General features: G+C 42.4%; 1 protein-coding gene across 3 annotated transcripts in view; it reads left to right on the forward strand.

Annotated features, from left to right (window-relative positions):
• Positions 1–23,420, forward strand: part of FAM174A (family with sequence similarity 174 member A) — a 40,708-nt gene extending 17,288 nt beyond the window's left edge. Inside the window, exons 3-4 of one of the 3 annotated variants that reach the window (XM_061623185.1) lie at positions 15,507–15,594; positions 23,021–23,104. In XM_061623185.1, coding sequence (XP_061479169.1) covers positions 15,507–15,594; positions 23,021–23,026 — 94 coding nt within the window. In that variant the 3' untranslated portion in view covers positions 23,027–23,104. Of the gene's footprint in view, positions 1–957; positions 1,467–15,506; positions 15,595–23,020 lie in introns of those variants that run through there. The other 2 variants (XM_061623194.1, XM_061623204.1) reach the window with 2 other exon arrangements.
• The last annotated feature ends 1,052 nt before the right edge of the window (positions 23,421–24,472 follow it).

The raw sequence follows: 24,472 nt of genomic DNA on the forward strand, positions 1-24,472 counted from the left end.
TTTTGGTATCACCTGACCACAAAACCTTTTCCCGCATTGCAGCTGGGGCATACTCTTGCTTTCTGGCAAACTCCAGATGTGCTTTCAGATGGTACTTTTTGAATAACAGCTTCTTTCTTGCCATCCTCCCATACAGGCCAATGTTATGCAGAACGCTTGATGTGGTTGGCTGGTGCACCATTACTCCACTACCTGCCACTAAACTCTGTAGCTACTTCAAAGTGATTGTGGCTTCTCTCACATGTCTCCCTGTTCGAGCACTAAGTTTTGAGGGATGCCCTTTTCTTGGCAGTGCATGGGTGGTGTGATGCAGCTTCCACTTCCTGATTATTGATCCAACTGTGCTCACTGGGATACCAGACATTTGGATATAATCTGGTACCCTTTTTCTAGTCTATGCATTTGTATTACATTATCTCTCCCTTCTGTAGAATGCTCTTTGGTCGTCATATTCCTTCAGATCCACAGCCTGACCAATGATCCTTCAACAGTGGGGTTTTTAACCTGACAGTGTGACAGCAACTTTAATGGTTCACAGGTGGAGGCCAATGGCAAGGTAATTGTGTCCTCGATAGGGCAATTTCTTTCATCTGTGTAAACTGGGAGTTTCCACAGCATAGGGGTTGAATATTTATGCAAGCAACATGTTTCAGTTTTTTTATGTTTCTTATAAACATTTCCCAACATAAAACCAATGTCACCTTACAGTCATTGATTTTGAGTTTCAGTGTTTAAAAATAAAATATCACACGGAACAAAATTACAATGTATCATTCGTAATTCAGAAATATGAGAGCATTGGTCAGGGCCCGGTCTGAGTACTTTTGCAAGGCACTGTATCACGTAAAACCTTGCTTTTAAGGGGGGGTTGAGGGGATTTGGCTGGAAATATTTTGCTGTACTGAACACTTTTACTTGAACAGGGCATACTTAAACGTACTTCTTTTTCCCTTGTAGATAAGTGTGTGCCTTTTGGGAATTTTTTTTCCGTTGTGGAACAACAAAAGAACGCTATACAGAAGGAATAGGAAGCCAATATGAGAGCTGGAGATATACATTATGGCATTCTTAGTTTGTTGCAATAAGCACTGTAACATTTTACTGTACCTTTTGTACATACAGAAATGTTTTAAGTTCAGAGTCTATGGAAATTGTGCACTAAATTTAAACCTATTTTAAAACAGGGCATTTTCTGCTTATGTTAATTCTGTATTGTGGTCTTCCCTTCTGGAATACTAACTGAAATTATATTTGTGGGTTTCTTGGCCAACTTAATTTTTTAGCTTTATGTCAAGCGTGATAACTTACTTGTGTGAACTCTCAGCAGCTAACCTTTACTTTCATTTAACAAAGATCTTGCCAAATCTAACTACCTGTGTCTGAGCAGTATTTTTTTTCCTTTGTAAACTGGATATACATTATAGATCTGTGTAAGTAATGCAAATAAATGTTTACAGTATTCCTAACACTCGCCACTTGTTTTTTGTACCTGTTGGTTTTCAATGTTATCATTTGGACAGCAGGAAATATGCTGATATTAAACACCCAAAGACTTATTGTGAAGATGTTCCTGGCTCTCTTCCATTGGCCATATGAAGTCACTCTGAAGAACGTTTGTGACATAATCCTAGCACAACTTCTTCAGCAGTTATAAATCAATGAAGCTTCCGTTTACATTGCCTTATTCTTTCAGACATCCTGGACTTCCTAACAATCAAAAGCTCTTATAATGGTGTCAGTTACATCTTTATTTTAAGTTATACAAAACTCTTGTAATGGTGTCAGTTACATCTTTTATTTTAAGTTATACAAAACTGCTAAGACAGAGATGGGAAGCCTCTGGGCCAGATGTGGCCCATGGGGCATCCCCTCTTGGCCCCACCCTCATGCACCAATGAAGCTTTTAGGCTTTTTAAGGGAGACATTTTCAGGGGATCAAGACTGGGAAGGGAAAGGTTAGTCTTCCTCCCTGTGCACTGTGACCTCCCCCTGCAACAAAAATATCCTTGCTCAGTAACAAAGCTTTTTAAAAGCCCCCACAGTGCAATGGAAAGTCTAACTTCCATGCAGGGGTGATATTTGGGGACGGGGTCAGCTCAGCTCAGAGGGAAGAAATAATTTTACCTCATGTGCATTCTCCCCAAGAATCCCCCTAAGAAAGCAACTTGGGGGGGCTTTTTAAAGCCTAAGTGGCGTGGGAGGAGGTGTAGCAGCTGGAAGGGGAAAAAGGGGGAATAAAGTGAACTAAATGGATGGGAACTCTGTGTGTGTGAGAGAGAGAATGAATGAATGAATATGTGGTGTATCAGCCCTGCTGACCAGTGACATGAGGCCCCATGAGAGAATGTGGCTTTTGGCCTAAAAAAAGGTTCCCCATCCCTGTCCTAAGAGATCTACCAACATTTTTGTGTGTGCAAGCCTTCACAGAAATATTTATTTATTTATTACATTTCTATACCACCCCATAACTGAAGCTCTCTGGGCAGTTTACAGCAATTAAAAACATTAAAAACAAATATACAAATTTAAAAACACATTTTTTAAAAAACAATTTAAAAACACATGCTAAAATGCCTGGGAGAAGAGGAAAGTCTTGACCTGGTGCCGAAAATATAACAGTGTTGGCGCCAGGCACACCTCATCAGGACAATCATTCCATAATTTGGGGGCCATCACTGACAAGGCCCTCTCCCTTGTTGCCAGACTCCCAGCTTCCCTCCGAGTAGGCACCCGGAGAAGGGCCTTGAATGCTGAGCGTAGTGCATGGGTGGGTTCGTGTCAGGAGAGGCGTTCCATCAGGTATTGTGGTCCCAAGCCGTGAAAGGCTTTATAGGTTAAAACCAGCACCTTGAATCGAGCTTGGAAACATACGCGGCCTATGCAAGCCAATGCAAAAAATGATCAGAAGAAAATCCTTCCAATATAAGCTCTCTTCAGGCATTCAAAAAGAACGCTGAAGATTCGAACTAGAAAGGGGGAATGGTGGCACATGCGTTTCCCACACACGCACGTTTTCAGGCATGCCTGCTCCATTCCTAACCTTTCCACTTTGGCCAGTAAGATCTGGGGAGGACTTCTAAGCATATTCAGCCAAACATACTTAAACCTCCCTGCAACTGGAGCCATACGTTATCAGGGCTCCCAAGCACATGGGAGCTTTTAAGCGTGTTCCTGCAAATGCACTTAGAAGCTCCCTTCAGATCTTCCTGCTCAACACAGGAAGTTAGGAGTGGAGCTAGGGATGCCTGGAAACATCGGGGGAGGGGGAGCACACAACCCAAATGTCCTTTCTAGTTTGAATACTCACCATTTCTTTTGAACTCCCAAAGAAGCTATTGAAACTCTTTCTGTATTAAGCAATTTTATGTGCAAGAGTCTAGTTTCTTCAACTCTTATTTTAATAGCTCAGCATATGTGAAAATTCACAGGCTATTCTTATGTTAAATTTGGTAAAGGACCACTATACTGTGATGGAATATTTAAGCTTGCTTATATGTTATTTTTTTCAATGAATGCTTGTAAAATGTGGTATGGCATAGTCTCCCCTTCCTAGCTATCCCAGAAAAGTGATCTAGAATTGGTTTGAAACTAGGACCGGTGGTTTGAATTTGCCAAGAATTAAGTGCTTGCATTTGCAGAGAAACTGGGATATATGGGGATGTTTCTACATCATTTTTGCATTGCAAAAAGATCCTTAATAGGATCAGCTTAAGGTAATTTAGGTAGTGAGGAATTTTGGTATAGCAATTTCGAACAGTTTTTCTTGGAAATTTGCTCAATAACCAGAGTTGTCTAATCTTTAAATTTAATTACTTTTATCAGCATTCTTAGCACTTCTTGTACCTCTCATTCATTTCTCTAGTAGCTTGTACAGAATCATTGAGTTGTAAGAGATCAAATTCTGGGGAAGAACAAATTGCTATTGAAATCCAAAATGTATATTAAGACCTATTAGGGACTCAGATGTTAGTTTTAACGTTACAAGCTTTCATCACACTGCAAGATAAGTACAGAATTGTGCGCCAGTACATCCAAATGGCCAAGGCAAAGAGTACAGTTTCAAGTTTATTGTTCATGATAAAGTACATAATAGATAACTGCATCCTTGGGATTATGTCTGGCATACCACACCTATGTATTACTAAGAACATAACAATCTTCTGGATCAGGGCAAGGATCCATTTTGTAAAGTATTATAAATTCAATACATGCACAACATGTAAAAAATATAAACAAAAATGATGAACAGTTATTTGTAATATATATATATATTGTCTGGTATCTCTCAAAGCATGTATGTTATTAATTCAGTCATCTCTGCTATTTCCCAAATCTTCCATCAGGAATGGGGAATAGAGGATGCAGCCCTCCAGGCCTGTCTCTCTGGCTCTTGGGACTCCCCCCAGGCCACACCCCTTAATGGCCCTGCTTTGCACTCTCCTCTAGAGTTTTGCCTGGCTGGAATGTGTCCTTGAACTCATAATGCCTCTTGCTTGCCAGGATGGAGGATAAAAGGGATGAATGTGCATGCAAACTAGCTTACTGTTCCAAGGCAAAATTCACATTAGGTTTTCTGCCCTCTTTTTCCTGTGGCCCCATCTACCAGTGACATGTGGCCCCTGATGGGATGCCCAGAAGCGAATATGGCCCTTGGGCTGAAAAAAGTTTCCCCAGCTTACCTAATTGCTTTCCAAGGAAGGCAGTAGTAGAGGCATCTCTCAGCCACTAAACTTCTACCCCTGGTCAACAATTCCAAACAAATTGTTATTTCTTGTCCATCCAAATAGCCTAACAAAACTACCAATGGATTTAAGGGCATGATGCACTGAATTAACATGGGCTCTTCTACAAAAAATATGACTAGGTAATCCAGCTTGATGCACATGAAATCAGCTCTTTGGTGTTTGCACCGTCAACATTTTATTTTCTGTGGGTTGTATTCAGTGCTGTGCGAGCGGATGTCCCAGTTGTCTCCTCCTAACTGCAACCTCGATGTTCTCCAAAGTCTGTCCAGAGGGTCTTAATGCATGGGGGCTGCAGCATGGAGGAGGGAAGGGGAAGTCCTGTAGCATAACTATTAAATACAGCCCATAGAAAAGAAGTGTTGGAGGTTCAACTGCAGTTTTACGTGCAATCCATTATTTGAGTAGATTCAACTGAGCTGATGAGTCATATACCACTGGTACTGTAATGATTTTTCTTTGTTTCAATAATGATAAAGCTGGTTGTAATGATCCATCTGGTCTAGCAGCTTAGTCTCTCTTGGGGAGTAGTTTAAAGTTTGTTTGTTTTTAAGTAAGAACTTTTACCAAATGAACTTACAAGTGCTAGCAATTTTGAGTTTGACATTGGGCTTCTTTTTATGTAATGATAGTATGAGTTAACATACTGGTCATTTGACACAGTAAACATTTCCAATTTTCCATGTTTCATCAGTGTGATGTCAGCTGCTCCAAGAATGCCACTATGTTGTCGATGGCTGCTTACTTTATTTCATGAGGATATGATTTGTTAGCAAGGGCAGGGGTAAGGGGCAGACCCAGCAGCTTACCAGAACTACTCCCACTGGTTCCTAGCCTGTCCAGTTCAGAGCAAGAACCACCAGTCGGAGACGAGGGTGCAATCAATTCTTGTTTTATTAAAGTAATGGATACATCAAAGTCTGTGCACCTCATAGAAACCCCTATGCTAACTTACTACAATCCCTAACTGCACTCTAGACATGCTCTGCTACTTGTGAGGAAAGTTGACTCAGCGCCCACTTCCGGGTGCAGTAGCCTTAAATAGGAGAGGTCTTGGGGCATAACCTCTCACTCCGTCGCACACACGCCTCCTTCTGCCCTGTTCGCTTCTCCCGACGTCATGAGCTCGGTGAGGGGGGGGCGAGCCTCCGAGGGCTCATCGGAAAGCACAGGTTCCTGATCAGCAGGCGGGAGAGCAGAGGGTGGGGAAGCGTCGGGCGTTTCTAAGATACTGCTTGGTAAAGGAGGAGTGTCTGCTCTCTCAGGAGCATCCCCCAACAGTCCCGTGGGAGTGCTGGGGGGCTGAGCGCTGTCCCATTGAGGGGCAGGACCAGCCATGGGAACTGGCGGGGCAGGCGATTCACTCTCTTCCCCAAGGTCGGGGTTAGACTCAACAACAGTTGGATCGTCCATGCTCCCTAACGGCTGAGGCTTCTGAAACTCATGCCTTCCCCCTCCTTCCTCGGGAAGGAGGCTGGGTCCGCCACCCCTGGGCTCTACATAGCCAGAAGTGCAGGCATCTTTAAAATAAATGCAAGCAGTCATCAGTGGCAAAGGCCCTTGCCTAGTGAATAAAATGTTGGGAATTTAAACCCAGAAGATCCAGTCTTCAAATTCTCACTCAGCCTGAACTCACAGGTTGGTTGCGAGCATAAATTAGGAAGACGTACTATGTGTATATATCATCTCAAGGTGGGAGCTTTTTTTGGGTGGGGGGTAATTTCATAATTAAATATAGCTTTTTGAAATAGTGATACAATCTAATTTGTACCAAACCTGTTCATGATTCTCTTCTTTGTTGTCATAACATTAATGCTTTCAAAACATTTGGCAAATCAACTGAGCAAATCTTCTTTGACCCATCAAATGACCAACCCTGTAGAGTATAAGTAGCATGTTTAATTCTCAGTGTGCGCACTGCTAAATATGAAGTTGCAAGAGATGTGTAACACTGCCTTCTGTGCTGCGTTAACAATACATTAATCAGCTTGTTTTCTAACAGAAAAATGTACTTGATTTCTTCGCAGAACAATTTCTATGAGGCCTTTGTTTGATTTTGAACTACAATATAATACAAATCTCAAGGAAAGAAATGCCAACATGTATAATAATGTCCATGGGTAGATCTCTCTTTATCAAATAATATAATATTTGTGTGTATTTTGTCTTGTATTTTCTTATACTTAATCTTGATGTTTTCTTGCCCTGTTCTTGTGGATTTGAGGTTTTTTATGTTTAATTTTTCAATTGGTTTTAGTCACTGTACCCTGAGATTGGAAGCCCTTTACGGGTTCTAGTTTGTTACTCATTTTTTTATTTAAGGCGGAGGGTGAGGTCCTCCTCTCATTAGACAACAATCCATCAGTCCGCAATGGACTTCAGGATAATCATGCCTGCAGACTCTTTGAGAAACACCTTATTACACAGAAGCTTCAATGTTCATTTAACAGAGATCGGATAAATGAAGTTACCAGGCTCTGTCAACACTGCTGATATTTAACATTGTACTGGTTCAATCAATCAATCAATCTTTATTGCCTAGCCATAGGCCATTGCAACACGTACAATAATTGGTCATGTATACACAAATTCAAACATATGGCAAAAGATTTAATAAAATAAACAGATAAATAATTAAAAATTTAAAACCTGCTATACTACACTCGGGAGTTGAGCTACGTGTGCCGCCCTTATCTTTTGCGCCGCGCAGGCAAAGAGCGCTACCCTATATGAAATTGCTGGATCTTTATCCTCCAAAAGAGAAATAACCAGCTCCTGCCAAGACCTTCTGGACCTCCCCGAACCCATCAGTTCGCTCAGAAATTTGGCACGTGGATGAGCGTATAGAGGACAGTCTAGTAGATAGTGGGTGAGATCCTCCACTGCCTCTGTCCCACAATTACATAAATGCTGGCTCCACGGGGTCTGGTTGTACCAGCCCGCCAAAACCGCATTTGGCATTGACTGGAACCGGATTGCAATGAGTGCTTGCCTAAGCTTGGGTGCCATGGGGTGGGCCAGATAGTTTGCCCTTTGATGGTCCTGTTTTATAGCTCCAAACCATCTAAAAGGTTTGGAGTTGATGATCGTCAGTCTGTCTAACCATTGACAGTGGAGGAATATTGAATCTTTTACGGCTGATCTATCATATGGAGCTGAAGCAGGTGGTAAGATGTGATATAAATGATATATGCCAGAGATCTTGTCTCCCCAGAGCCTATCTCTGTGGGCCAGCTCTTCACATGATTTTAAAATGATCTTGGATTGGGAGTTTTTAGTTTGCTCCCAAAAGTTTAACAATGCGCAATGGATATGAGCGCTGACGGGGAAAATACCTAGCTCAGCACGAAGTAATGCCGCTGGGATATTTGTCGGCAGACGCAATAGTTTTTTGAGAAAACTGTTCTGGACAACCTCTAAATTATGGAGAAAAGGGCCCTCCCATCCCCAAACCGGCGCACCATAGAGGATCTGCAATACAACTTTGTTGTTATAAATTTTCAGGGCCGGGGGGATAAGATTGCCTCCTGTTGACCTATGAAAGCTCAACACGGCACCACAAGTTCTCATGGCAACCGCTTTAGTGTAGTCAATATGTTTTTTCCATGAGAGGGTGTCCTGAAAAAATATGCCCAAGTATTTGAAGGAGCGGCATTGTTCAATTTGATGGCCATCCATTGTCCAGAGAAAGTTATGGTGCCTTCCGCCAAAAACCACAACTTTTGTTTTAGAGTAATTGATCTGCAAGCTTTCTTTCTGGCAGAAGGCACTGCATCTTGCAAGCAATCTCTTTAGTCCATTGCACGTGATGGAAAGCAAGAGCATATCGTCTACATACAGAAGTAGCGAGACTTTCCTATTCCCGACTGTTGGGGGAAAAAATTCTGAGCCCTCCAATGCAGTGACTATGTCATTTAGGTAAAAGTTGAAAAGGAAGGGAACTAGCAGGCATCCTTGCTTTGCTCCCTTGTTAGAGACAATGGGATCTGTCAGTGAGCCCGTAGAGCCCACCCTCACTCTTACGCTGTTATCAGTGTATAATTGCCTAATGAGAAATAGGAGACGTCTATCGATGTTAGTATTTGCTAGCTTGGCCCATAGCTTGGGCCTATCAATAGAATCGAATGCCGCTGCCAGGTCTATAAATGATATACCTTGCCTTGCAATGAAGTAAAGGGTTAAACAATGATCTACCGTACTTTGCCCTTTACGGAAACCCGCTTGCTCTGGAAAGATGACATTGTTGGCAGTTTCCCATTGTACTGGTTTTATTAGTACTGTAATTCTGGGATGTGGAATAAACCAGTCTACTCCATACATAGTTTACATATGATTTTAGATTTTGACATTGAACTGATGTGACTTAATAGCATTTTAAATGTCCAATTCAAACGGGAAAATATCTGTGCTTCCCCAAGAGTAAGAAAGTTGTTGATAAAAATCGTAGGTATAGAACTGCAGGTAGATTGATCTCTCTCTCTCCCTGCACCCTCTACCCTCCTGCCAGATGCATGATGATACCAAGTCTATAAAAGAGTTGTCTGTGGTGAAAAATGGAGGGCTATGCAGAGTCTAGGAGCCAAAGACTGATCACTGCCCACAATTTGATTTTGAATCCTTCAGTCATTGCTTCTTTTGATAAAGTGAATTTTTCTTCCCCATCCCCCCACCACCAGGAGGGCTGAAAACCATAATCAGTACTGTTGTAGGCTACAAAGATCATGTAATGAATCTCAGATCAGTACAAATAACTTTCTCTGTAATATATAAATGCCTGTATTATGCCATCCTGAATAAGCTTACCCTGGGAATGATTGCCTTTTGGAGTAATGAGTTGCATATGTAGGAATCTGCCAATTGAGCATGCACTGTCTTTCAAAACACGCTATCTTAATGAGCTGCCTTGCACTCCTGACATGTGAGAAGGACATAGGTGGTATTAGCCTGCAAAAGCTTGGGTGCATCCTTCCATCAAAGACTCTGCTTTCACCTGTCTGATCGTCAAAATAGATATGATGCTAAATTTGTCATTGGCCTCTACATCAGGGTTCTTTTTATTGAATAATAAGTGTAGGAATGGGCTTTCATTGGGACTGTAGGGAGGAAAAGTTCTAACCCTTCCCTCTCCAGTTGCAATTCTGACAAGAATAGTTTCTTCCCCCACTCTCACCGTGATTAGCCTTAGGAAAAAGTGTGTCTAATGGGATCACCAAAAGTAATGTCTAAAATCAGAGCAGTGGGGCACATTTCCATTGGGATTGTAGACAGGGAAAGGACTTACAGTTGTATCCAAAATAGCACTAAATCGGTTCCATCAGCACAAGGATTACTGCTAGTGCAACAGGACCTCTCTTCCCCCTGTAGGCCCCCCATATGTGTTCTAGGAGCTCCCCCAACCCCTTGGAGCAGATTTGGGAAAGATGTGCACGGGGAAGAAAAGAAGGCCTATTGTATTAGCGGTAAGCCTTGCATTGGCGGAATTAGTGGTTCTCATGAAAATGCCCACACACCTCTATTACTACTACTATACTACTACTATTATTTTAAAGGCAGACTTGGCCCAAGAGTTGGCTCGGGCTGATGGGAGTTGGAGCTCAACAACATTAAAAGGCCACAGGTTCACAGGTGTTTTAGACAGCTAGAGCTTAGAAGTGAGCTGTGCCTCTGGCATGCTATTTACCACTCATTTCCTGTTTTACCTGGATCTGGACTTGGAGGTCTGTCCCAGTTTCCTAGTTATTTATTTTGTACACCATATATAAAGTCAGCAATTACTGTAATTTCCTTTTTCGTTGGAAAGAGAGTAATGTAGTTTTCCCCCCTAGCCCTTTGTATTCACATATACATGTAATCCCGTTATGAAAAAGTGAATGCCAGACTTACTTAGGTTCCCAATAAATCTAAATTAAATCAAATGCCAGCAAACACTGCCCAGCTGACATATATACAAAAAGTGTCCCCAGCTTAGATGTTTGGTAGCAACACATCACTTGGGACTTGCTGCCTTGAATTAAGGTTTGACAGAAAGACCTAATCGATTGAACCTGGAACCATCCGCATGCAAACATGCTCTAGTATTGAGTCGTGCCTCTCCCGCCCCAATATTTCTGCTTCAAATCTCCATGCTGCTCATCCCTTTCCTCTTATTCTCACTTGGTAAAAAATCCCATATTCGTAGATAACATTGTTTTTAGGAGCACAATCAGCAAATATGTGATTTCCTTCATTTGTACATTTTCCTCTGATAACAGAAGGTGTTTGACTCACAGTGCTGCTTGTAACCTGATCCCAAGCATATTTACGTGGAAGAAACTCCTTTTGATTTAAAGGAAACTTGCTCCCACCGATGGCTGTTCTTCAAACTGGAGTGTTTGACAGACTTTTAATTATGTTACTGCAAATGACAGCAATCCATGCGAATAAAACCTATCTGCATGCCTGTTTACAGTGGCGTGTTACTGTGAGGATTTTCTTTGATTTATGAGATCTTGCTACAGAGGAAGCAAGGTTAAAGCTGAAGAATGAGAAAGCAAGGAGGTAAGCCACCTGTGTAGTTCAGGGTGGTGGTAGGGAGAACAGCATGGGTCATAGAGTTTTGGAGCATTTGGTGCAAATGGTACAGGCAGAGCTTGGAAAAGTTACTTTTTGTTTTGCAGTCAACATGCACTGTGTTACTTTTCTCTGACCTGGAAGGATGGGGGAAAGGTTATATTGTTATAACCTGTGTAAAGACTAGGGATGCAGTTCTCCATATGCTTTGGTTGCATGTGCCATCTGATAAACCATTTATATTTCCTAGTCTGTAGCTGTTCATAATCTGCAAAGCAGTGTCTTTACCATCCCACCAAGTTACAGTGGCAGAATTTCACATTGCATAAAAGGAATAAAACCAACATTAAAACTGACCTCATGTCATTCATGATGTCATCAAGTTTTCTAATTATTATTATTATTATTATTAAATCAGTGTTAGTAAAAGTTCCTGGCATTTATGTGAGATGTGTCTAGTCCTTGCACAAGATGAATGTGCAAACTCTGGCATAATCCATGCTTGAGTCTGATTGGAGCAGATTTTTCACCCATCCCTAGTTAAAGACACAAAAGCCCCAAATTCCCATGGCGCACTAAGTTTTAAATTTTATAGCAGCACATTATAACATTGCTTTTCAGAAGATCATCAAAGCTGGCATTATAATTCACAGTGCAGAAATTGTCAAAACAATTACAAGTATAAAACAAAGACATTCTCTCAGGAGATCTGTTGAGTTTCACTGAGATCTATGGATTTTCTCCCCCTAATAAGATTCCTAACTGTGATCGTTGCAACCTAAAGCAGCTCTGATTCCACCCCCCAAAACTTCACAGCTGTAATTTTGTCTTTTACAGTCAAGCTAATTGGGTTTGGCACTTGTATTCTTCTAAACTTTGAAGCTACACATTTATTTTATTTTCACCCATGAAGCAGCCAGCATTTTTTAAATGTAACATGACGATAACAGGAATATAGGAAGCTGCCTTATACTGAGTCAGACCATTGGCCATCTAGCCCAGGATCGTTTACACTGATTAGTAGCAATTCTCCAGGGTTTCAGGCAAGAGTCTCTCCAAGCCTTGCCTGCTGGGGAAAAGAAAGGGAGGCATTTGCACACATCTATTGCTCAACACAAATGTCAAGAAGAAGAAAAGAACAGACATTTAGAGCTCTTCTACAGATCTAAATTCTGGCAGGAGTTGTTTTGTTTCCATGCTAGTCTCCCAATAAGACTACTCACTGAGAGATCCAATGTGCAACCAGAGCTTTGCTTAAGCAAAAGCTTCTTCATTCATTTTTTTCATGAAATGCTCTCTCATGCATGAAAAGTGGTCATTACTCATGTCGATTATGGCTGTTTCCAGGTGATATTTTGCTCCCAAGACTCTGCCCTATGGAAGATTGGGGGAGGCACTTCAGTATGCACATTCCTTCCATTGCTCCTTCCTGTAGAGAGAACCGAGGACATCAGCCAAGGCAAACCTATCAGAACAAAGTCCAAAACTGGAAAGATTGGTTATTTTGCCAGTACCCCCCCTTTCAGGTCCTCATAAGAAAAATATTGCAATTTAAGGGACAAATTGGGAAAGCATGTTTCATTAAGTACTTTCGTTCTCATGACAAAGACTAAAATGTTTTAGGTTGCAATCATATACACACATTTGTGGGAGAAAGCCCCATTAAGCTCAATAGAGCTTACTTCAAAGTAGGTATGCATAGGATTGCATTGTCAGAAACAATAATACCATCAGATCCCACATGCTTGTTAACTTTAACTAATAAGTAATTAACAGTGTGATTCTATGCTCACCAAGGAATGGGACATAGTTCCAAGTAGGCATGCTTAGGATGGTGTCACAAATGCAAGTTTCTCTCTTAACATTTTCTGTTTCAGAGGTATAAGCACCAGCTCATATATAATCAAAGTGTAAGCTATGTACATCTTACGTAGAAATCCACAACCAGCATTTTTCAGCATTTATTTTTAAACTGGAAAAAACTTCAAAATTTTCAGAAATGTTACATCTCTTATAGCAAAAATTATCTTCTAATCTGCCATTTCATGTTTTAAACTATGTTCTGTGAATGATCAAGGAACGGTTCTAGAATAACATTTACAGCATAGACAATTTTTGAATTTTCATGACATGTACAAATGTTTATATAAAATTTTCACAAGGAACAATTAGTCCAGCATGTTATAAAAATACAGGTGTGTTGGTGTTTGCTCTGGCAGACATACACTGGCGTACCTGACCGTAGTCACTCCCTTGCTTTGCACCTTGCCAAGAACAACGCAACTCACGTGTAGAAATATACAGTCTTTTATCAGCAGAATAATATAAAGCAGTTCCAGCATTGGATACACAAGTTACACAGTCCATCTTTCTCCTCCTTACTTCCCCACACACCCAAAAACACATCCTTTTCTTTTCCTGTCTTTATAGCCCATCATGGTCATTTAGTCATTAGGTGATTTAGGGTCTGCACCTGTATCGCCTGAGGGTTTTGATTTACTCTTTACTGTCAGTTAACCCTTTCATGGCTGGTTTTCCTTCTTTGTGCAATGTACATGCTAACAAGGTGTTTATGCCCTTGTTTGTCCAGATCCTTTTATAGTTTTGTCAACATTTAATTTAAGATGAGGGGAAACCACTGGTGGATCAGATGTAGCCCAGACATCATCACTGCCTCAGAGTCCCCTCCCACCGATCAGCTCATTGGTGACCTGCAGCTGAGAGGGAAAAGGGCTTTGATGTGCAATTGCAGCTTCTGTAAAAAGATTTGCTGCAAGTTGAACAAAGCAGAGGGAGAAATGTCTTGGCAGAGAGGCAGACTTGTACTCCTTGCAAATATGCAAAACGCCATCCATGCAGTTATAGTGATGCAGTTGCATTTTAAACTTCGAAGCTTTGAATAGGTGTGAGGCAAGGCTTGCAGTTCAGCTATGGGTTGACATTATTTGCATTCTTCTGCTGGGATTAGTGAGTTCTTTTTACTTTTGGTACAGTCAGGACAGATAAAGGGTAATGGAGAGCTTTCTTTCTCCCCCCTCCTCCCCACAAACATTGTATTTAACAGAAGAAAATGGAAGGAGAAACCTGAGTGGAATTACTCATATATATTGCCCCTGTATCCAAGAGAATCAGTTTTGTGTGTCCATGTGTGGGATTGTGTGGCTCTGTGATTGTGTGAAGGGTGTGGTCCCACCAACTTTTGGGTCTGGTCCTGGCCACTACTGGAATGTGGCTGCTGATCGCTTTCCACCATGGTAATGAGTCTCTTAGCCTGAAATAGGTTTTCCACCTCTAGTTTAATGACTGCCTAATGTTTTATTGAATTTGCAGAACAGCGAGATGAGGAATTATAGGGGTCTACATTAGGGTTGCCAGGTCAAAAGCATCCCAAAACCTGAGATTTTAGGGGTGGACCCAAGTGACGTCATGGGGTGGGCCCAAGTGATCACGGGGTGGGCCCAAGTGATGTCATTAAGCATGATACATTAAACATCAATCACAGTTGCTTGGAGCGTACAATTAAAAAAAAATCTGACTGGAAATTAAGCTAGACATCTTAGCTAAAAGATGGAGCCTGGGTAGGGAACATTTAATCTAGCCTACTTGCTTTCAGCAAGAAGGGTTTAAGTGCCTTCAGGCCAGGCCAGTCACCAGAAGGCCACTGTAGGAAGAAAGGAGCCTAGTGTTGTGCAGATGTTAGATGGGAGCATTTGGGAGTAAAGATGGATGCCCCTGAAGGCTGCAATTCTAAATACATGTACTAAGGGACTAAGCCTCCATAGAACTCAACAGGACTCACTTCTGAGTAGATATAGTTTGGATTGTGCTGTTGGTAAAGCTTGACTAGGGATCCTCTGCAAAGACATCCATCTCCAAGCAGGGTTGGCAACCCCCTGCCTGGAATGCCCTGCCCTTATCTTTTAATGTGACTGCTCCAAACTTCTTTACAGATTTGACTCTTCACTTCAGAAAGAGGTCTGAGAAATGAGTAAGAGTAAGAAGATTCTCTACCCTTTCTGTCTACATAGATGCCCTCATCCTTCCCCTGCGCCCAGCAGAAGCTCTGGGCCAGGCAGGATGCAGTGGCATCTCATAGAGGACACCCTCCCCTTTCATGAGGTGTATGATTTGTCCTGGCCTAGAGCAGATTATGGGGTGGGCACCCCTAGTTACTTATTTTTCCTGTATGTCTTTTTCTGCTTTGATTTTGTATAGATGCCCTCTGTGCCCCGTGCCCAGCAGAAGCTCTGGGCCAGGCGGAACGCAATGGCATCGTGTAGAGGACACCCTCTCCTTTCCTGAGGTATATGATTTGTCCTGTCCCAAAGCAGATTTTTTTGGGGGTACCCCCAGTTACTTATTTTTTTCTACGTGTTTTTGTCCATTTTGATTTTGCATTGATGCACCTGTGCATGCCCAGTGCCCAGCAGAAGCTCTGGGCTGGATGGGATGCACTGGCATCTCATAGAGGACACCCCCCCTTTTTGGCGGTATATGATTTGTCCTGGTCCAGAGCAGATTTTGGGGTGGGCACCCCCAGTTACTTATTTTTTCCTGTTTTTTTCCCCTCTGCTTTGGTTTTGCATAGATGCCCTCATCCATACCCTGCGCCCAGCAGAAGCTCTGGGCCAGGTTGGACACAGTGGCATCTCATAGAGGACACCCTCCCCTTTCATGAGGTGTATGATTTGTCCTGGCCCACAGCAGATTTTGGGGTGGGCACCCCCAGTTACTTATTTTTTCCTGTATGTCTTTGTCTGCTTTGATTTTGCATAGATGCCCTCCTCCATACCCTGCACCCAGCAGAAGCTCTGGGCCAGGCACGACACAGTGGCATCTTGTAGAGCACACTCCTTTCCTGGGGTATATGATTTGTCCTGTCCCAGAGTGCATTTTGGGGTGGGCACCCCCAGTTACTTATTTTTTATGATTTTAGGACATCATTATGTATTTATGATAATATCAGAAGCCTGATGATTTTGATTGCATAAATGTATTGTCATTCTTGACGGGGAGAGTCCCCCAATCACAGTGATATATTATACAGGGTACCCCAACATATATTTTGGGGTTCAGAGACATGTTAATTTTGGTTTGACGTTGCTGTAGCTGTCAACTCTTCTTTTTTATTGTTTTGAACTTTCAAGCAAATAAGGAACTGGGAACTAGGAACCACTTTCAGCGTCGTGTCAGTTAACTAAATTAAACAGTTGCAGGGGGCGGCTGACATTTTGGTGTATATCTCAGGAACCAGACCACCTAGAAACTTTTTTTAAAAAATTGAAGCTGAGAGTCCGGAGATTAAGGGGGGCTAGCTGGAGAGCCGGAGGGGACCCCCAAAAACCGGAGACTCCAGCCAAAAAACGGAGACCTGGTAACCCTAGTCTACATAACCTCAGTAGTTTTTAAGGAAGGTAAGCCATATTTCTCATTTGTTCACAATTTTGACAGACAACATCTCAGATACAAAACTCCATCCCTATGATGATGTATATTATGGAAGACTGAACTCACATTTTTTATTATTGTTGGCTTCCTGTAGGCATCTGATTGGCCACATGAGAACAGGATGGTGGACTAGTAGCTGGGCCTTTGCTCTGATCCAACAGGACCCCCTTATTTTCTTATGATATTACATGGCAGAAAAATCCACAGCTCAAAAGGTGAACTTGCCAGTTTTCAGCCCTTCCTACCATCACTGTATTATAATAAATATAATTTAAGAATATAAATATCCTTAATAAAGGATGATCTGGGTTTTTTTTCTCTTAATGGAAGCTGATTCTCATTTTATGGAGCCCCGAGACCTTGAAGCCAAGACATTAAATTGTGAGGTTTTAATTTCATGTGAAGTCAGTTTCATTGTAAGTTGCCTCTTACAGAAATGAAGGGCACTCCTTACAAAGACAGTCAAAGTGTTTTAATCAATTAAACATATAAAGTTTATTATGAGTCCTAACAATCCAATTTTGTTACCCCATTGTAATAGTAGAAATGAGATTTCTTCATAGGGCTCGCAGGATCCCCAGCCTAAGACTGATCTTCTTAGATCTTAGCATGCATTTCATTATAGAAAATTGGGGAAGAAGAAAGGGTGAGTGGTTGACTGTAGGGGGAGGGGGAATTCTGGAAACTATCTGGTTATCACCATTCAAAAGAATGAATGGGACCTGCACAAAACGTTGTAATATAGAATCCGTTATTTCAGGATTCCAGACACTAAGAACATAAGAACATAAGAAGAGCCTGCTGGATCAGGCCAGTGGCCCATCTAGTCCAGCATCCTGTTCTCACAGTGGCCAACCGGGTGCCTGGGGGAAGCCTGCAAGCAGGACCCGAGTGCAAGAACACTCTCCCCTCCTGAGGCTTCCGGCTGGTTTTCAGAAGCATGCTGCCTCTGACTAGGGTGGCAGAGCACAGCCATCACGGCTAGTAGCCATTGATAGCCCTGTCCTCCATGAATTTGTCTAATCTTCTTTTAAAGCCATCCAAGCTGGTGGCCATTACTGCATCTTGTGGGAGCAAATTCCATAGTTTAACTATGCGCTGAGTAAAGAAGTACTTCCTTTTGTCTGTCCTGAATCTTCCAACATTCAGCTTCTTTGAATGTCCACAAGTTCTAGTATTATGAGAGAGGGAGAAGAACTTTTCTCTATCCACTTTTTCAATGCCATGCATAATTTTATACACTTCTATCATGTCTCCTCTGACCCGCCTTTTCTCTAAACTAAAAAGCCCCAAATGCTGCAACCTTTCCTCGTAAGGGAGTCGCTCCATCCCCTTGATCATTCTGGTTGCCCCCTTCTGAACCTTTTCCAACTCTATAATATCCTGTTTGAGATGAGGCGACCAGAACTGTACACAGTATTCCAAATGCGGCCACACCATAGATTTATACAACGGCATTATGATATCGGCTGTTTTATTTTCAATACCTTTCCTAATTATCGCTAGCATGGAATTTGCCTTTTTCACAGCTGCTGCACACTGGGTCGACGTTTTCATCGTGCTATCCACTACAACCCCGAGGTCTCTCTCCTGGTCGGTCACCGCCAGTTCAGACCCCATGAGCGTATATGTGAAATTCAGATTTTTGGCTCCAATATGCATAATTTTACACTTGTTTATATTGACTTGCATTTGCCATTTTTCCGCCCAGTCACTCAGTTTGGAGAGGTCTTTTTGGAGCTCTTCGCAATCCCTTTTTGTTTTAACAACCCTGAACAATTTAGTGTCGTCAGCAAACTTGGCCACTTCACTGCTCACTCCTAATTCTAGGTCATTAATGAACAAGTTGAAAAGTACAGGTCCCAATACCGATCCTTGAGGGACTCCACTTTCTACAGTCCTCCATTGGGAGAACTGTCCGTTTATTCCTACTCTCTGCTTTCTGCTTCTTAACCAATTCCTTATCCACAAGAGGACCTCTCCTCTTATTCCATGATTGCTAATCTTCCTCAGAAGCCTTTGGTGAGGTACCTTGTCAAACGCTTTTTGAAAGTCTAAGTACACTATGTCCACTGGATCACCTCTATCTATATGCTTGTTGACACTCTCAAAGAATTCTAATAGGTTACTGAGACAGGACTTTCCCTTGCAGAAGCCATGCTGGCTCTGCTTCAGCAAGGCTTGTTCTTCTATGTGCTTAGTTAATCTAGCTTTAATCATACTTTCTACCAGTTTTGCAGGGACAGAAGTTAAGCTAACTGGCCTGTAATTTCCGGGATCCCCTCTGGATCCCTTTTTGAAGATTGGTGTTACATTTGCCACTCTCCAGTCCTCAGGCACGGAGGAGGACCCGAGGGACAAGTTACATATTTTAGTTAGCAGATCAGCAATTTCACGTTTGAGTTCTTTGAGAACTCTCGGGTGGATGCCATCCGGGCCCGGTGATTTGTCAGTTTTTATATTGTCCATTAAGCCTAGAACTTCCTCTCTCGTTACCACTATTTGTCTCAGTTCCTCAGAATCCCTTCCTGCAAATGTTAGTTCAGGTTCAGGGATCTGCCCTATATCTTCCACTGTGAAGACAGATACAAAGAATTCATTTAGCTTCTCTGCAATCTCCTTATCGTTCTTTAGTACACCTTTGACTCCCTTATCATCCAAGGGTCCAATCACCTCCCTAGATGGTCTCCTGCTTTGAATGTATTTATAGAATTTTTTGTTGTTGGTTTTTATGTTCTTAGCAATGTGCTCCTCAAATTCTTTTTTAGCATCCCTTATTGTCTTCTTGCATTTCTTTTGCCAGAGTTTGTGTTCCTTTTTATTTTCTTCATTTGGACAAGACTTCCATTTTCTGAAGGAAGACTTTTTGCCTCTAAGAGCTTCCTTGACTTTGCTCGTTAACCATGCTGGCATCTTCTTGGCCCTGGCGGTACCTTTTCTGATCTGCGGTATGCACTCCAGTTGAGCTTCTAATATAGTGTTTTTAAACAACTTCCAAGCATTTTCGAGTGATGTGACCCTCTGGACTTTGTTTTTCAGCTTTCTTTTTACCAATCCCCTCATTTTTGTGAAGTTTCCTCTTTTGAAGTCAAATGTGACCGTGTTGGATTTTCTTGGCAATTGGCCATTTACATGTATGTTTAATTTAATAGCACTGTGGTCACTGCTCCCAATCGGTTCAACAACACTTACATCTCGCACCAGGTCCCGGTCCCCACTGAAGATTAAGTCCAGGGTTGTCATCCCTCTGGTCGGTTCCATGACCAACTGGTCTAGGGCATAGTCATTTAGAATATCTAGAAACTTTGCTTCTTTGTCATGACTGGAACACATATGCGGCCAGTCTATGTCCGGGTAGTTGAAGTCACCCATTACTACCACATTTCCTAGTTTGGATGCTTCCTCAATTTCATATCTCATCTCAAGGTCTCCCTGAGCATTTTGATCAGGGGGACGATAGATCGTTCCCAGTATTAAGTCCCTCCTGGGGCATGGTATCACCACCCACAACGATTCTGTGGAGGAGTCTGCCTCTTTTGGGGTTTCGAGCTTACTGGATTCAATGCCTTCTTTCACGTATAGAGCGACTCCGCCACCAATACGTCCTTCCCTGTCCTTCCGGTTTTCTCCATTCCACCAGGTCTCCGTTATGCTCACTATATCAATGCTCTCCTCTAAGACCAAGCACCCCAGTTCTCCCATCTTGGTTCAGAGACTCCTAGCATTAGCGTACAGGCACTTGTAAGCAGTATCTCTCTTCAAGTGTCTTTGGCACTTGTGGTTTGGCCTGTGGTAATTTTGCTCTTCTGAATTTATATCCTGTGCCCCTGCTCTCACAATGCCTAGTTCTAGGCCTACCCCTTTTAAAATTTCATCATTTCTTTGGTTTTTATCCCAGGGGGGAGGTTTATTCTGAACCGGACCGTTCTCAGCTCCTGTCGGGTTTCCCCCCTCAGTCAGTTTAAAAGCTGCTCTGCTACCTTTTTAATTTTAAGTGCCAGCAGTCTGGTTCCATTCTGGTTCAAGTGGAGCCTGTCCCTTTTGTACAGGCCCGGCTTGTCCCAAAATGTTCCCCAGTACCTAACAAATCCAAACCCTTCCACCCGACACCATCGTCTCATCCACGCATTGAGACTGCAAAGCTGGGCCTGTCTGGCTGGTCCTGCGCGTGGAACCGGTAGCATTTCAGAGAAAGCCACCTTGGAGGTCCTGGCTTTCAGCATCCTACCTAGCATCCACTATTCCATTTCCCCTCCCCCTATGGTTTTCTGACTCCCCCCCACCAATAAGTCAACAGTCCATACTCATTGAGCATCCTCAGTCTACACTGAGCTCACTTGTTAGAAACATAGGACACTGCCTTATACTGATTTAGACGATTGGTTCATCCAGCTGTGTATTGTCTACAATGACTTCCAGCAGCTTTCCAAGGTTTTAGGCAGGAATGTCTCCTGGTTCTACCTAGAGACGCCAGAGATTGAAACTGCGACCTTCTCCATAAAAAGAAGCTGCTCTAGCTATGAGTTGTGGTCCTTTGAGGGTATTTTCCCCTGCCCCCCCAATTTTTTTAAAATTACTGTAAATTTTGGAGTTCCCCTCAAGCCTGCTGATGCCTCCTCTTGTGTGGTTTGAGCTGCGTAAAGACCAGCATTCAGAGAACTGAATCAGAATGAGCATTTAAGATGATGAAATAAGGAATTTAGTACAACTTTCCCATGATGTAAAAGAAAAACATGCCTGCCAGGGAGAGTGATGGAGAGGAAATGACTTAGCTGAATTTTCAGGAGATGGTTAGGGGAAGTCTGAAGTTGGAGAAAGAGGGAGAGCAAGTGAACAAGTTATGAAAAGTGTTTTATCCTTGATGCCTGTAGGTCAGGGCTGGCTAATTCCCAGCCTGAGGGCCCAATCCACACACACACCCCAATGATTTTTTTTTCTGGCTCCTCAAGATTTTGGTGAGGAAAATACAGAGAGCTTGGGTGAACAGAGATTTAGACCTCTCCACCCAGCTCAGCAGCCTGATGAGGGATGCAAATTGCCCCCTCCCTAATCATCAGAGCAATCATTTGATAAGTGGGGAGTGGGAAATCCCGTTTGTTCTGCACAGACCACCTAAGGAGGGGCAAACTGTGTGCCCTGTACATGTGTGTGTGTGTGTTTGAGTGAGGGGGGCATCTGCACTATACATTTAAAGCATTATTATACTACTTTAAATAGTCATGCCTTCCCCCAAAGAATCCTGGGAACAGTAGTTTGTTAAGGGTGCTGAGAGTTGTTAGGAGATCCCTATTTCCCTCACAGCACTGCAATTTGGGGGAAGTCATGACTGTTTAAAATGGCATAATAGTTATTTAAATGTTTGCTGCAGATGGGGCCAGAGTATAGGGTGGCCATACCCACCTTTGGTCACGCCCACCATCGAATGCAGCCCGGGAGGGTTGCCAAAAGGTTAACCATCCCTGCTGTAGGTAGACCTGGTAACATTCTGATGAGATAATAGATCTGTCTGTCATTGGCTGTGCCTCCTCCTACTGTTGGGCTGTCTGCTTTCTGCCCCACCAGTTCCAATGGGCACCGGCCGCCAGTGCCCTTGTCTTTTGTCTCTCTGCTGTGCTGTGTTGTGCTGTCCCACAAAACATTTCTGTTCCTTCAAACCACTCTTCCTTATCAAGCAAAAATTCAAGCAATTACTGTGCCTTTATATACATTCCTTTTTATTGACTGGAATATTATGTCCCTTGAATAGGCCATATTGATTTTCCCAGTTTTAACACCAACGGCAAATGATGAATTAACAACTGGGCTTCCCAGTTATCCGCAGAAACTCAATGGCAAAAATAAAACATAACCCCCTCTTTTAAGTGCAAAATTAAGTCTTAAGGTTAGAACAGCATACATACAAAAAAAAAAAAAGCAAAAGTGACAATAGCTGTCTGAAAGAAAGTTATTAAACTTTTCCTCCAGGGAGTTCTGATACTGTGCAAACTGTTCAGGCTTGCTCTTTGGCTGTGGTACACTAATCTGGATAATTTAGGGGTGTTGGGCATGGAGAGCCCTGCTTCTCTGTAGGGACTGGACAAAATGACCTTCAATTCACTTCAGATTCTTTCATGATACGCATCATAGGAAGATGAATTGGAGATGGAGAGGGCTCAAGAGGAGCTGGTGATAGAAGATTAAGATAGAAAGCCTGGGATCAGAGAGGAAGAAAATATGTAAGAGATATCGAACAGCACTATAGAGCCTGTATAAATCCCAGTATTTTCACTGTTTTATTTCAGTTATGATGGAACACACTCTACTTGGTATGAAAGAACTATGAAGTTGGCCTGGATTCTCACAGCTACTGCATATTGTGTGCTTAGATAAATTCTTTTGAAGCTGGCGAAACCTAATTGACTATAGCAGAAGATATGGGATACTACCAATTATGAATTATGGATTTACAGTTTTAATGAGCTAAAAATAATATAGTATTATTTGTTTGTAATGTCAGTTCTGGCTATTTATAAATACTTCACAATAGCAACAGTATATAATATATGCAATAAAATATATTGACATATATATTGCATTTTCAAATAAGTAGATTAATAATAATAGTAATAATAATAGTAATAAGCCCAGATCCTCACAGTTACTGGATACTGTATGCATAGAAATCTGACATGTAGGACATCTATATTAAAAAAGTAATATTGCACCACCTGGATACATCTTTTTTTTAATGCTGGAGCAGCTTTTACTTGTGGCTCTAGTGGTCCTATGACTTCCTGTAAGAAAGGGTGCTGGTTGGCCTGGGAGATGGGTGATGTAAGATTGGTCTGACCTATTATTTATTATTTATTTGTTTGTTTGATTGATTGATTGATTGATTTATATCCCGCCCTTTCTCCCAGTAGGAGCCCAGGGCAGCAAACAAAAGCACTAAAAACACTTTAAAACATCATAAAAACAGACTTTAAGATATATTAAAACACAACCATAAAAAACATATTAAAACAAAACATCTTTAAAAACATTTTTTAAAGCTTTAAATTTAAATTTAAAGAATTTTAGAGTTGATATTTTAGAGGTCATCCAGTCTAGCCCTGTTCCTAGCAGTGCCAGAGCTATAAAAATGTAGGATGCAACTGCAACTTGGATGAGGCAGCCTGGCGCCCACCAGATATCGCTGGGGCTCCCAACTCCCAGCAGTCCTTGACCATTGGCCATGCTGGCAAGGGCTGACAGGAGCTGAAGCACAGCAACCCCTGGAAGGCCACAGATTTCCCATTCCCAGATGGCAGTGTACCAAATGATGCTCTATACCACTCAAGTCACTTCACAGATGTGACTCTTTTGCACCAGCCCCAGTAACAGCCTTTGTGACATCCTCCTGGTCCTGTAACCAACTGGCAGTGCAAATAAAGGGCCCCCTTTTCCCATCCACCTGCATCCCATTGCTTTGGTCCTTACGTAGAGGGTCACCGCCAGAGATTGCAGAGCAGCCAGGAAGACGCAGAAAGCTCCATCGAGGTAGTTGAGGAACCCGCCATCCATCTGGCAGTCTGGGTTGTTGTGGATGAAGGAGCAGCGCCGCAAGATGTTTTTCTTCCCCACCTCCCTGCAATCCACAGCTGGTCCTGAGTGCTGGATCCTGCTGGGCTGCTCCCTGTGGTCCAAGTGGAGGGACGTTATTAGGGGAAGATGGCTGCTGTTGTTGTTATGTGCCTTCAAGTCGATTACAACTT

Source organism: Rhineura floridana, chromosome 1, assembly GCF_030035675.1.
Source record: "Rhineura floridana isolate rRhiFlo1 chromosome 1, rRhiFlo1.hap2, whole genome shotgun sequence".
Taxonomy (NCBI): Eukaryota; Metazoa; Chordata; class Lepidosauria; order Squamata; family Rhineuridae; genus Rhineura; species Rhineura floridana.